General features: G+C 38.8%; 1 protein-coding gene across 2 annotated transcripts in view; it reads left to right on the top strand.

The window, feature by feature from the left end:
* OSBPL10 (oxysterol binding protein like 10) overlaps positions 1–15255 on the top strand; it is a 122018-nt gene that overhangs the window by 86033 nt on the left and 20730 nt on the right. For both annotated transcript variants that reach the window (XM_026098654.2, XM_064506137.1), the window contains exon 7: positions 9871–10017. In XM_026098654.2, coding sequence (XP_025954439.2) covers positions 9871–10017 — 147 coding nt within the window. The remainder of the gene's footprint in view (positions 1–9870; positions 10018–15255) is intronic.

Consider the following 15255-nt stretch of genomic DNA (forward strand, 5'->3'; position numbering starts at 1 on the left):
TGAGCCTGGTAGTCCAACCAATTTTCCATCCACCTTATTATCCACTCTCACCAATTTGGTGGTAGGGAGACTGGGAGACTGTGTCAAAAGGCCTTGTTAAAGTCAAGGTATACAACATCCACTGTCCTTCCCTTGTCCGCAGGTCCAGTCAGCTCATCACAGAAAGCAATGAGTGATTTGCCCTTCGTAAATGCATGCTGGCTGCTCCCAATCACCTTCTCATCTTTCATGTGTTTAGAAATGTCTCCTAAGAGGATTGGCTCCATTTATTTCCCAGGGACTGAGGTGAGGCTGACCAGCCCGTAGTTCCCTGGATTCCCCCTTCTTGAGGATGGGTGTGACATTTATCTTTTCCCAGTCATCATGAACCTCCCCCAATTGCTGTGACCTTTCACAGATGTTGATAGCATGCTGATAGGTGAGCTTGTAGTGGATTTCTGAAATAGGTGATGAATGTGTGATCCAGCGGGAGCTTGCAGGCAAGGACAGAGAGGTGCAGTGAGCCCCTGGGTCTGTACTATTTCTTTGTTTACTGAAGTAACAAAGTGAATTAGTTTACTTTGAGGAATGAGCTTTTGTGTTGATGCTATGTTACCTACTGTAGTTGCATGGTATGATGTTTTAGGAAAATAACCCATTGTGCTCTGTTGAATCATTGTTGTGAAGTAGGATGAGAATGGAGTTTGATTCAAAGCAAAAATTACTGGGGTTTACTACGTGGTACCTAGCTCTCGCAGCTGACAGATTCCTCCATGGATCTGTGTGCAGTGCTTCTCTTCAACTGTGTTAGTCCTCCATTTCTCCCTTTTTCCTAAGCAACATTTCTAGAAGTAGAGAGAATAGTTGTAGGGAGGCACAAATCCACCTTCCCTGGGTGCTGGGATTCAGAGTAAATAGGAAGCCTGCATTTTTCTTTAAGCATTGCCAAGGGCTGTGTGAACACCTTTTATCAGAGGAACTCATTGGGGGAGTAAGAGGCAAGTTGCTCCTGAGCATCCCAGGGGCCTCATTCTGGAGACGATCCCTTTTCATTCAGGGGCAAGTCTAGGGAGTAGAGGCTTCTGCTCTTTGCTTTCTAGCATACTGCCCTTAATCCCCCACACTGACCTGCAGCTCAGTGCAGTCTTTTGTCTTTGGCTCCTTAAAGGCTGTGGGTATGTGACTTCCTGACCCCTGAGAATCCCAAAATCCTGCCTGGCTGCTGATGGGAATCTGTGCTACCACACTGTGTGGTTTGTAAGCTTATAAATTCCAAGCAATTTATCTTTGGTAGTGTCAGATGCTGTATTTATAGTCATATATTAAAAAAAAAACAAAAAATTTGATTCACAAAACAACACTGAACATCTTTCAGGAAAATTTTCTTCGCTGTTATCTTTTGCATTAGGAATAGGCTTTCTTAAAATTGTTTATTATGTAATACTGAATTACTTTTGTTTGCCTAGGTTAGCATAAAATTTGCTATTGTGATTTATGCTAGGTTTTAAGACTTTTTTGCCTCAATTTAGGGCAAGTCTGTGGGGCTTTTCTCTTTAAGCATTTTTTTTTCCTAATCTCATGTTGCTGTTCCTTTTACTTTTCTCTGATGATACCAGTGATGAAAAAAGCTTGTTCCCAATTCTCACTGAGTCAATGCAGTGCTGCAAAGTCTCCTTGTGTGTTAGCATTCAGATTAAATGGTGCTGTAATTCAGTAGCTCTTATGTTATGAAAGATGCTCACAAGATGTGTGGATGCTGCAGGGCTTTGGGCTGCACTGGTAGGAAGAAGGGAAGCAATGAGAGAGCAAGGTAGGAGCTGTATTTCGAAAGCTGCTGAAACCCCCTGGCAGCAGATCTTCCTTTCTCACCTGTCTGCGCCTATGGTGCTGTGAGCTTAGCGGTTTCCTTTGGGAAATAGGATAAAACATCCAGGCTGGTGAGAAGGCTGCTGGAGCGGGAGGTGGGCCTGATAAACTAGCCTGTATTGGAGGTGTAGCACAGCTTTAGGGGACTGGAGCGAGGGTAGTGAGTCATCTTTTACTGAACGGTGGCACTGAACTCAGATGTGCTTTATGGAGAGTAGGTGGTCTTGCTTATTTAAGGGTAGCTTATGCTAAACGTATATTACTATTGGGCTTCAGTACCGTGTTTTGTGTGATACCACACCGGAAATAATTAAATTAACTGGGGAAGTTTGAAATAATTTAAAGAGTAGTTAGGTAGGTGGTGCTCTACTGAAGAGATGGTAAGAGATGCTAAAACCATTTGATTGTGCTATAGCTATAGCCAGCAGAAGCATTTGAAAGTACAGATCCTCTCTGAGGAGTCAAATGCTGCTATCTGATCACCTTTTGCTGTGGAGTCTGTGCTTGGGAATTAGCTGCTTTTCAGAATTGAGTTTATGAAATCAAAACTTGCAAGAGGAATTTTCTTATCATGATGATTACGTTCATATTGGAAAAAGGGTTGTCTGACGAACATGACTTGGTGCGTAACAAGATTATAGTGTTACAAGTTACCTCGGTGAGGGTCCCTGTGTTCAAAAGGATGCTGTGTCACTAATGATTGCTTTTTTTCTTAAGAAAAAATGATTACTGGTTAGTTTCCACCATGTTTTTGGAAGGCTTCTACAGGCTATACTGCAGCGTAAACGCAGGTATTTTGTGTCTCATGCCACACACATTTTTTCTTGTTCTTTAAGCAGTGAGACAACTCTTTTTCTTAAAATCTCTCCGCTTGCCTGGTTCTCATCCCGGCTATTCTGTGTTTTGTTTTATCTGTGAATGTGGTCATAGGTCAGACTTAAAACACAACTGCAGTGTAGGAAAGGGAATTTTTCTGAACTTGTTTTTTATGTATAAAAAGACTCTGTCCCCAGAGATACTGCTCCAAAACATTAACAAAAATAGGGTCAGTGAAGCTCCTAAAATACTGAATATCCAGCTGAAGTTCTTGCCTTCAGGTGCCTGGCAGACTTTTTTGGGGGGAAGAAAAAAGATTGCTGACCTATCTGTCACCTAAGATACAAGTGTATCGATTATTTTTTCTTTGCTTGCATCATCTGTGTCAGCTTGCCTACATTTACTGAGTATTAGTATCAAGATGTATTTCTACAAAATGGCTTTGCTGAAGCCTTCACAGTGAAGGGTCCACTGAAGAGAGCAAGTTATTAGTGCGTTCAGTAAATGGCTCAGCTGGTGCACATTGTATCCAGTTAATCTCCTGTGGTAGTCAGAGATTGTCCATGTTGCCACGCTTTGATCCTTGTACTTCTCCCTAGCTGGAGAGATTTTCTAAACATCTAGGTGTGTTTAGCATATTCTAATAAAAAAAAAAAAAAAAAAAAAAAAAAAAAAAAAAAAAAAAAGCAAGCTGTGTATGATTTATCCACTGAGATTTGTTTTAGTCGTTCAGGAAACTATTTTGAAGAACTTTATTTTCACTGAAGCCCTGCGTTGTCAAATATGAGCGACAGACTCGTTGAGAAATGACTTTTTGGGCACTTTGGAAGCATTCTTTCCTGATGCAGGCTTTTTATACCAAATACTCTGTGCTTTTACTGTCAGTAATGAACCATGTACCTGGGGTTATAGAAAAGCTTCAAACCTTCCTCTTCCTCTTCCCCCTGTTCCAACCCAGTGGTGGCAGTCACTTATCTATCTGGATAGATATAGCCAGATTATTTTTCTTGATATGTTTAACTTAATAATCTTAGTTTTCATATAGTTAGATAAGTAGAAAATCTGCCTCTTACACCCTTCTACCTTCATGTAGTTGGATGAAGGAGGAACTAAGTGTTGTGCTGATTGGAACTAGATGTAGGTGGCTATAGTTGAGCAAAGAGAAAGGTAATTTTTCTGACGTGCTGTTGTTGTGTGCAAGTTATAGCTTGCTCGCTTCTTGTTGTATATAAGTTATAGCTTGCTCACTCTTTATTTTTTTAAACTGTAAAACCCTCTTCTGATTGTCATCCTCTGTTACCTGCTTTGATACATTAAAAAATTATCTTAGCTCTAATTTTGATTCATTGATATCCTATCTAAGCTATAATGATCGAATACTAGGGAAAGGTTGGTTGCTTTGTTTTTCTTGAGGTGGATTTTTGCATGTCAGTACTGTGGCAAAACTTTTCCTAGCAACTGGAGTAAAAGCTACTGACGGACGTAGTAGAGGAATCGGCTTCTATGAAATACCATTGAAGTCTGAGTACATTGAGCCACCTACTTTCGCTGCCTTTAAGAGACCTTTTTCAGGGTGAAGCCGGAGTGTATGGGCTGTAATAAGTTTTACTTTCTAAATTCTCCTTCTAAGCTCTGCTTGCTAAACCTTCTGTAAAAAAAAAAAATACTTGGACACTGGGGAGCCTTAAGTCTCTTTGAAAGTCATTGGGACTTGGGTTTCCAGGTGCCCACATTACAATTGGAATATGGGATGTTGGTACTTTTGAAATTTTACCTTTGATCTACTCTCTTTGCAGTGATCAATCTAAGGGTTACCAGGAGTAAGGCATAATAAAGCTACAGTAGGATGGAGGCCAGGGCTCAAGCAATGAATGACCTGATCTGAGTTTGCTCTGATGCTGCTATTCCAGCCCTCTCTTTTTTTCTCCTCCTGTGCTTATACTGTGTAATGGGGGGTGGTAAATGCTGAGACAAGTATTTTTGGTTTTATTTGAACTGTTGTTGAGGAGGAAGAAAGCTCACATAAAGAGATATGGGAACTTGCTGAATATAAAGAGTGCTGCTACCTTATGGTTAAGCTTAACTTTGTTAATCAGTTAATGACAAATGCACTTGTGAGTTAAGAGAACTGCATAGGTGGTGGTGATTTCAGTTTTTACAAGTGAGTTTGAAGTAAGTGTGTATCTGAGGTTTTTGTTTATTTTGTTTCAAGATTTAGGTTAATCTCGACTGAAATTTTTTGTTTCCTATATGAGGATTTTTCTTTCTTTAAGAGCACACTAATAAGCTAGTCCACATGTAAAATAATCTAAAGTATTCAACCTACTGGACAAGCTAGACTGGAGATTCAAATCACTGCTGATAAAGGAAGGGGTACTGTGTGCTCACATGTTACTCTTTCAGGTGCCTGCCACAGCTGGGAATAAATACAATTAAATATTTGGAAGGAGTACATGCTGGAAAAGAGAAGACATATGCAAAGTCTGTGCAGTTTTGTCAATTCTGATAGAGTGGCAAGCCCTGCAAGAAGTTAGCAGCTCATTATACATTATTACTTTTGGAGTATTATTAATGTATTTACTGTATAAAGAGAATTCTAATTCTGGGATTGAGATTGGTTAAAAAAAAAAGTACAGGGCTAACATCACATTAATGTAAATGTGCTGAAGCTCTCTGGCCTTCCATGGAGTTATATTTAATCTTACACCCACAGGAAACCTGTTTGCAACCTGTCAAGTTGCACAAGTGCAAGTGTAAGTCATGCTTGCAAACCTGTATCATTAATGAAGGGAATCTTAAAATCAAAATGAAGCCTTTGACTTTTATGTGCACTAGTAGGACTAATTGTAATCAACTGACTACATAAAATGTGGCAATTCTTCCCTACTCCGAAAATGCTAATTACATTTAATGTTGCTTCTGAACAAGCCCTGCAACTCATTTATTTCATCTTTCTCTCAATGGAGAAGTGTTTCATCCAATATAATTTTGCACAATCTTTCCAGTCGTTCTTTGAATAAGGAAAGACTTCTTAAGACTACTCCCCTTGGAATGTTTTTAAATAATATTTTTCTATCTAGATGTTTGAAGCTTGTCAGATTCATTCTGTTCCTTATGACTACAGTCCTTTTTGTACTACATATTAACTTTGCCATGCCTTAACATAAATTCTTAAAGTATTTTGGTCCAATTATAATCCAGGATTGCCTGGCGAGTCCTATATAAGCCCTCCCTGTGTGTGTGACAGGAGGCATGGTCCCTGCTTATTACTCTGGACTTGTGTATTCCTTTCTCTCCCTCAGAACAAAGAAATGAGCTTAGGAGATGCACGTCACAGTTGATAGTACTGTTCCCTGATATGACTTGTGAAATATGTTTGAAAACTGAGCCCTAAGCCTGAAAAGTTCAGTTGCCGAACAGCAGTTAAAACTTGCAAAATTGAAAGTTGTGGGAGAGGCTTTGGAAGAACAGGGGGAGTTGTGCCCTTTGACAGGACCATAGCTTTTAACTCAATTATTTCTTTTAAGGTTTGAAATCATCCTAGCAGATGACCTCTCTAAACTAATCGGTGCCAATTCTATTGAAGCAAATTGTTTAAAATGATGCTATTCCAGAGCGTGTTTTCATGTCTTCTGCCTTTGAACTTTAAACCTTGGAGTGAAAGTAGTAGGCTTAAAACCTTAAATAGGATTCCTAGAGATGATCTGCTGTTTCCATACAGATTTTTTCAAAAACTGTGTTTGAAAGCTGATTTTGATTAAAATGCCTTTCAATATAAGCCCCTTGTTTGATGCGTGTGTGGAACTGCTTTTGTATTTGACTTTCTTAGGGTTAGCATCCAAACCTAGCTGTAGTGGTCATTTCCAGGCTGAGCTGTGCAGCTCAATAGCATTACACCCACGGGAACGGAGCAAATCCCTGCCTGCCTAGTTCAGCTTTGCAGTTGTATTTTACAGGGGGAAAAAGATCATTTGTATGTCTGTCTGTAATAATTCAGAAAAGCTGCCATTAAAGGATAATCACTCAACATAATCTTTTGCATTCTACTGGATTGTTAGGCATAGGTTTATATTAAACTGCATACTATTTCTGTTGAAAGAGAGAGAATTAAAAACTTGATTGGATTTCTGTGACATTTTAAAGATAGAGTAGCTTTTTTAATTTTGTGGTTATATGTACGCATGCCTTATATGGTGGTTACAGTTTTTTTTTTTTTTTTTTGAGAAGATCTGCATTTCTGAAAAAAGAAATCGCTATTTTCTACAGCCTTAACAGGTAATTCAGGTAATTACCTTTAACAGCTAATGGGAAGAGAGGAAAATTTGTAAAGGATATTGCTTATTGAAGATGACTGCTGTTCAGTTCCTGTCATGGAAAATGGTTATTTAAGTTTGCTCTTTCTTGGAAGGTGAGAAGAGATGCAGGCAGCTGAGGTTGCTCCAGGTGCCCTTAAGAGCACTAGTGTGTTGAAACTGCAGCAGTAGAGAGTAGGATTGTGGGTGTGTTGGTGCCTTTGCACATGTTCTTAAAAATAGGGAAAAGTGAAGATGAGCAAAATTAAGGTCTTTATTGCAGAATGGTCATTAAACATGTGTGATCCTAATGTTACAGGTCGTTAACCTCTGTGGTAAGCAGAAAGTCCTTCATTTAAAACAGTGCAAAATCTACTCACCTTTGCACTAAACTGTTCAGACTGTCGCTCCCTCCTGTTGTATTCATTTTGTAGGGAAGCAGTGACAGGCAGTTGATCTTTTTTGTTGGTAACTCTTTAAAAGGCATGGAAAACTTGGTATCTATTTTAGCAAGCAAGAAAGAGGGATTTTTGCCCTTGACTGAATGTGTAGTCTTCAGGAGAGAAAGAAAATTCTCAATATGTTGTTTGCTCATTAGCTTAGTCTCTTACCTAGCGGATTTGTAATTATTTACTGATGCCGTTAACAACTACAGGTTACGTAGCTATTGCCTGTTCACTTACAACACTAGCAGGTGAGAAGCTTTCAAGGGTCGTACACACGCGCGCACACAAGTCAACCTTCAGTTCATGATGCTTTTGCTGCCGGCTGTCAGCCCACGGGCTGCGTGGAGGAGCCAGCGCGCCCTCCCCAGCCCTCCCTGCAGAGCAAACCCCGCGAGCGGCTCGCCAGGATATCCTTTGAGAAGCAGCAGCAGCGTTTTTCCAATTGAAGCAATTTGCGGTTAAGCTTGTTGATCCAATGTCACGTGACTGGAAACGCAGGGAGCAGATTGACATCTAGCACGCTCTCTCAAACTCGCTGGAAATTAAAAAAAAAGGCGCGGGGGTGTGTGTGTGAGGAGGGAGGTTCCCTGGCTTGTTTCTAGCACTGTTAATTCCTGCCGGAGCTCGTTCGCTGCGAGCTCGGTTGGCAGGAGCAGAAGCAGCAGTGCTTATTCAGTAGCTCTCAATGAGGTCAAGCTGGATCAAAGGGAAAACCCCCGTGGAAACGTCTGCTGTGAGTTGTTCTTCCCTTTTGCCACGGTTTCTGCCAGTGAAATGCAGCCTCTACAGCAGAGCTGGGCTTCAGAGTTCTCCATTTCCCTGGCTGATAACTCTGTAGGAGGCTCTCAGGTTTTGTTAACTGGGCTTGTCAATAAGGCATCAACTGGATAATAATGCGGTGCATGTTGGGAGGAAAGGGGTTATCACGCTGTGTATTTTTTGAGGGAGTGGGAAGGGAAGAAGAAAGTGTGGTTTTGTCCTTTTGAAAAGCTCCAAGATATTGAGGTTACAGCTCACAAGATTCTGTTTTATGTAATCTGCATATATAACTTTGTAGGTAAAGTAGTTGCAAAGTACCATTTAAATGTCCTTGGATTTCATCAGATAGGTATTCTTTAGCTAACTCGAGCTTAGGGGGCTAATAATAACTTATTTGGGGGGATACCTGTCTAAATATGTAATTGATGGGGAGGGGAAAAGGAAAAGCTTAATTCAGGACTTGGAAACATCTGTATGTAACTAAATTTCAGGAACAATCAATCTCCTTATGTAAGCAAGCTGCTGCTGTTCACTTGAGGGGTCTCTAATGTGATCACTCAGAAATGTTTTTTCAAAATCCACTTCTGAATGTCAGCTATTTTAAATGAAACTTTTCAGTGGCGGTCTTTCACGATGAGCCAAAAAATTTCTCGTGTAATGAATGAGCCGTTTCTCCAGAAACACTGCTCTTCAGCATGCAGGAATGCTAACTTTGGCAGGTCGTGTTGTCTCCTTTGCAGCATGGTATCTCTGGGGAATAACGAAATGCTGGGCTGTAAATGCGTTAGTGCCGTAGCCCAACAATTTTTGTCAAAAGCAAACAAAGCCCTTTCCTGAATATGTATCTGGAAGGCTTGTGGTTTTATGGACTACTGAAGGATGTGAATTTCAAATTAAAACTGAACAAAGTAATTACCACCTCTTTGGAATATTATTATTAATGTATTGTAATCCCTGAGAGGAAATAAAGTATCACAGATCATTATCCTCTGCTGTCAAGTTCCTCTTGAAGGGAGATGGCATGATGCTTGTCTCTTGATCTTCAGCTAATATGTCTGGAAAATGGTCAGTGATATCACTGTTGCACTCTGAATTACGAGCGGCATAACGTTGCAAATGTCAGAAAGACTCGTGGCATTGCCATACCCCTCCCCCCTCCAAAGCACAGTATCCTTGTATTTTTGAGGTTATGTACTTTAATTTCAGTCTTCTGTTTATCTCCTTCAGTTAATGGTCTTGACTGTGGTGATCAGTGAGCTTTGGTTAACTTTTTTAAGGCTTAGTTAGATTTATAACTTTTGAAGTTGGATGGAGGAATGGAGGAAAATAGTGTGAAATTCATTCATGTAATATCTAGGCATAAAGTATGAATATTTGCTGGAGAGATTTGTGAAACAAACTCCTGAAGACTGATTTTCAATTATATACTTATATTTAATAAATAGAAGAGCAATAATTGCAAAAATGCTGTGATTCTGCCAGGCATCACTGCAATATAAATATAAGAAGTATCAGATGTTAATTTATGCACTCTTATCACTCTTGTTTTGAGGATAGAATAAAATTGCTCTACAAAACCCATCACTGGATTTTTTTGTTTTAAGAGGGACTGTCTTTGTTTCCCTTTAGCCAGCTTCATTTTTAAACATAACGGAAAAAAATCATATTGTATCTTATTGGTCCAAATGGCGATGTTTTTTTTTTCATTTCAGCATTCAGCTTCTGAGTTGGTCCTAGTTGAAGATGAAATGACAGATACTGAAGATAATGAAGAGGAAGATTTAGGAGTCATGGATGATCAACGTAGTGTAATTCTCCATCTCATCTCTCAGCTCAAACTTGGCATGGACCTTACCAGGGTATGGACACTATCTCTCTTTTATAATTGTTTATTCTTCTTTGTGTGTGTGAGTAATTTGTGTGAGCATGTTTTACCTTTGTAGAAAATCTGAATCAGAGACAGCTCTTGCAGGTTTGCTCCTTTATGAAAGTGTGGTTCCAGAGAGCTGTGGAGAGCTCTCTCCTACTATACAGGCTTTCATATGAAGTGACCGCAGCAGATGCTTCAAAAAATAAGGATGAGTTTCTGTTTCCTGTTCTTACAAGTCATATGAAGTGACTGTATGTTCTGTATGCATCCCAGATGTATGTTAAGTCAGGGTGCATAGTGTGTGCAAGGAACCATAATATTAATTTTCTGGATGAAGGAGATACATGCTCGAGTTACTGCTTTAAGGCTTGGATTCCATTTAGTTACTTGATAGCTTCAAAAAAATCTTACAGGAAAGAAGCTACAGTCCTCTGTGCATCACACTTCTTGTCTATGTTAAGCAGCTGACCAGTTCAACCTTCTGTGCATCCTTCTTGTCCTGGAACCGTATCAGTTTACCCACACTGATGTGAGTGGAGAGGATATGGTGTCTGAGAGATTTACCATAAGCCCGTAGAGTTCTGAAAATCACGTAGATGTTCTAGAAATAGGAAATTCATCCTCTTAAGTAGTCTTACGTTCCTGTGATATCTTCTCATGTGGCTCTAAAAATCAAGTGGATTTTTCTAAAGATACGGAATACCTTTTCCTTCCATAGAAATTTTCTTCTTAAAAACAAGCAAACAAAAAAACCCATAACCCCCTCCCTCCCTCCAAATATAACTTACTCTGACTTCCACAAATAAGAATGGTTTGGGATGATTGCAGAATTGCACTTGTGCATGAAGTAGCTTCTGCAAGAGATTCTTCTCATTGGCATTTTTATACTCTGAAGAGTTACCTCTGATTTCCTTTCGATCTTACACATTAATCAAAATTTATTATTGCTTTCTTACAAAATAAAGCTTTCTTAATATAGTCTCTTCTGCTTCCTCTGAAACAACTGACAATATTTAAAAACACTTGCCTTTTTAAGACTGAACAGTCCTGTGATCCATTGCTAAGTATAGCTATTGAATAGCTGCACTGCAATTAATATTTTGTTCTGAATAGAACAAAAGTTTCATCATTTCGTTTGTGAATAATTTATACCTATCACTACTAAGTATCGCCAGGGTTATGTACAGTTCATTTTTGGTTTTGTTTTTTTACATTCCTCAATTTTTCATAGCTCTTCTTCTTTTCTATTTTGGTTTGTTGAGGCTGTCTGGATTCATAATGTTTAAGCTAGGCTAAGACTGTGCATGTGTGTGCATGTGTTAAAATATTTTGTCTTCAGTGATGAACAAGATTTTTTTTCCTTGATATCCAATGTCATCTTTTTGTCACAGCAGAGGGACAGAAATCCCAAAGACACACAATTAATGTAAATAAGAAAAGTGTAAATACTTGCAAGAAAAAAGGAAGGTAAATGTATGTTAACCTATTTCTTATACATTGTTCCAAGATCATAATTTTTGAGGGTAATGCCATGCTACAGATCTGATAGTATTCGTCAAAATATTAGCAGGCATGAATGTGGGTGTATTATACACCCAGTCTGAAAGGAGGTACAGGCATATGGCTAAGTTAGATACATCTGTAGTCTGTGTGATGCATGAATACACATATGATGAGTATTAATGAGACATGCCACATGTGCACATCACTTTTCTGACCATTTTGGGGATTAAAAAAATTGCAAGACAGCTGGCTGCTTTTCTTTTTTTATTATTTTTAATTAACTTTGCTTACTGACATGAGGCCCTCAAGACCACAGACATGAGATGATAAAGCTTGGTTTGTTGGCTGTACCTCTTTCATTTTTCGTTATTCCTCTAAAAGCGAGATTTCAGATAACCTTTGTGTTAGTAAGCTTGTACTGCAACTAGTTGTGACACAGTTAACGTCAGAGGATGTTTTAAATGTTTGCATTTTCCAGTGCCTTTTCCCCTAGGGTTGTTTCTTCAGTTCCTTTTATGAGCTAGAGCTTGTTACATGGTACACACATGGACAAACAGCTCTTCTGAGCCCAGGGTGGCTTTTGGTTCTGGATCCCTAATCGTTATCTTCATGTACCGTATCAGAGGAAACAGCATCTTTTCCTGAGGGGGTACTTGCTTGTGTTAGTGTTGGCCTTGCTTGCCGTGACACACATTCCCTATGATGATGATAGCCGCATTAAATGTTGGAGAGGTGTTTCACTTTTAAAATGTCATGCTGCCGTGCCTTTTAATGAAAAGCTAAACAGTAAAAATCTGCTGTGATGGAAGAGCCACAACGAAGTATCACATCTGCATGGGGATTTGCTAGGACATGCTGCAGTGGACAAAGCGACTTCAGTAGCTGCTAGAGCGCCCTTGGTGGGTTCACAGTAGCAGAAAATAGTACAAAACGGATCCCTTGGACTGGTCTAGGATTGTAGACTTCACTTAGAGTTGCTGAAGAAACTTGCTTCTAATTTGTTGATTCTTTAAACTTTTTTTTTTAATGAGAAATAGTGCCAAAAATCATTGTCAGCCTGATAAATGTATTGGCAATTGGCATCTACTGGATTAATGCTAACAGTTTGTACAGATGGCTGATGACTCTCCCCCATTCCTTCACCTTCCCTACACAGTTACTACTGTGCTAAAAATAAAGGGCTGTTATTGTGTATAAAAATGATGCCAATAATTCTGTAGGGTATTAGCCTGCTGTAAATTAACATTGTAGTTTGCTTCCTGTGTCTGAGTTTTAAAGTTGTGCTTCATACTTTACAATGTAAGTGGGATGAAAATAGTCTGTTTTATTCCTGCAGTGACACAGATGTAAGTGGAATGCTTTTTTCCCTCTAAGGTGGTGAAAATCTCAGCATGGCATGCCCTGTTCAGATTTCTGGAGGAAAAAAAAAAAGCAGGGAGCAGTGCTGACACACATGTTTTGCCTCAAAGTAAATAGTAGAAAAAGGGATAAATAGCTCTGTTCTTAAGAAGTTATGCTCTTACTTTTTTTAGCTACATTCAGGTCTAATTAAGTATAGGTGAAGTCAAGCCTAGAAGGAGATTAAAATCAAACTCTGAACCAATACCCTTTTTCTAACCTCAGGAAAAAGGGAAAAATATGTGTTAAACCATTTTCTTTTCACTTTGAAGCCTGAGGGAGAAGAATAGAGGCTCTTCTGACTTTTTTAGAATGTGGTGGGGAGAGTTTTTGCTGCAAGATTTAAGCTACTTGATATGTGTTCGGCAAGGCTGCTGTTCTAGCCCTTTAGATGTCATTGCCAGCTTTTCCTCAGAGGGGAAAGAGTAGGCTGATTTGTCCTTTTATGCAATTACAAAAAAAGTCTTTGTAGTCCGGAAACAGTATAGAGAATGTAGATCTGACGTGTAGTTTTCCAGGTAGTGTATTCTGTTTGGCTACAGAAGAATTGAAAACCTTGTTCCTCTTGAAGCTGGAGTACTAGCACAAGGATATGATGGTCTAATGCTGGCAAGGAGAATACTGAATGCTTCCAAATTTTATTTGTTTCTATGAAAACTGAGCAAGCCAATTCAAGAGAGGACCAGTTGCCAAAAAAAAAGAAAAATTGATTGGTGTATGGTATGGCTATGGTAGTTTGTGGTGAAGTTACATATTGGCACTTACGGGCTGTGAGGATGTTTATTAATAGGGAATGTTTTCTAGGCATTTTTTGTAATATTGTAATTGTGTAAGCTTTAAACCGCAAGTATTTTTCATATGTAGTTCTGCCTCCTTTTGAGGAAACAATTCAATTATTCTGTTTTGCAGTGGATCCTTTCCCGCTTACAAGCGAGGATGTAGATTCCCTGTTTAGTTGGGCTTTTAAAACAAAGTAACTGAGCTGGAGTTCAAACTTTATTAAAATTTTAAATTGGTGCCTGAAACTGAATAATGAAATGTGTCCAGTGGTTCTTAATGTCTTATTTAGTGACTATGTTGGCATAGCTCTGTTAAGTGTATGGTTGCAAAGCATATAGCTGGTAGTTGAGGGAGTAGATACGAGGGCTGTGTTTCCATGAGCAAGTTGACAGGATGAAAACACTTCAGTCTTTATGTTGTATCATAAAATTTGCATCATCTTAAGTGTGGTCCCTAGTTTCCTTGCTTTCTCTCCTATTTGTGCTAATAAAAGCCACTCTTCATACAGGCAGCCACTTGGGCATGTAGAGAGATGTGGAGCAGAGTTTACTGAAATAAGCTTTCCTACCTTTGCTTGCTTGAAGTCTACGTGGTGAACTCATAGTCGCTTCTAGTATTTCTGGAAACAGCTGCCTTTATTTATTTATTTTTTCCTTCCTATGTTTTGGTGTTGGTTTCCCCTTTGATAGCCCAGTCTTTGAGTACTCAGTTTATATCAAAATGAGATCTTGTATTGAATATTAGTAATGCTGAATTGATTTTTTTTAATTGTATCAGACAAGAAATATTTTGTCAGAACGAGAATGCTACAAGTAAGATCAAAATGGAGTTGTTTCAAAAACTAAAAATACCGTAAGACAATCTACTAGCTTTCTACTTTTCCTTCCAAAGTTTTAGATTTCACTTTCTAAAAGTCAGTCTCCTCAGCTCCTGCTCCATCACTATCATACCATCATGGGCACCATAGCCTCTCTTTAGCACTGAAGAGTTTGTCATACATAGTGTGACATTCAGATGCTGCATCTTTAGGGAGCTCCATACAGATGCAGAGATGCAAATACATGCAGCAAGTTGAATGATTATGGCCTAGGCTAGTAAGACAAACCAAGCAGAGTCCTCAAGGCTTACAGAATCGGAGGAATATTACGGGAACAATTTTGCTTGATTTATATCTAATTTGTAAAAATTACTCATCTACAAAACACTGTATATTTTTATATACACACACATATATAGTATACATATATATACATTTATATATACGCATATATATAATATATACATATGTTATATATATAGTAGGTATGTATGTTACCAAATTGAACAATGACCTGTTTTTATGCACTTGCAACATGTTGACTTACTGTGTAGATACAGATTGAGTTTGGACCATTGTGACTGGGGGAAAAATATATTTTTTATTTTTTAAAGAGCTAAACCTTCAATAAAAGTTTGATACTTTCTTTTTCATTATCCGTGGGATCCGAAAGGATGAAACTGTTCTTTGGTCTGACTCGGAATTGGAGGGAAACAAATTTAAGTTTCA

The sequence above is a fragment of the Dromaius novaehollandiae genome, chromosome 2, assembly GCF_036370855.1.
Source record: "Dromaius novaehollandiae isolate bDroNov1 chromosome 2, bDroNov1.hap1, whole genome shotgun sequence".
In the NCBI taxonomy this organism is placed as follows: domain Eukaryota; kingdom Metazoa; phylum Chordata; class Aves; order Casuariiformes; family Dromaiidae; genus Dromaius; species Dromaius novaehollandiae.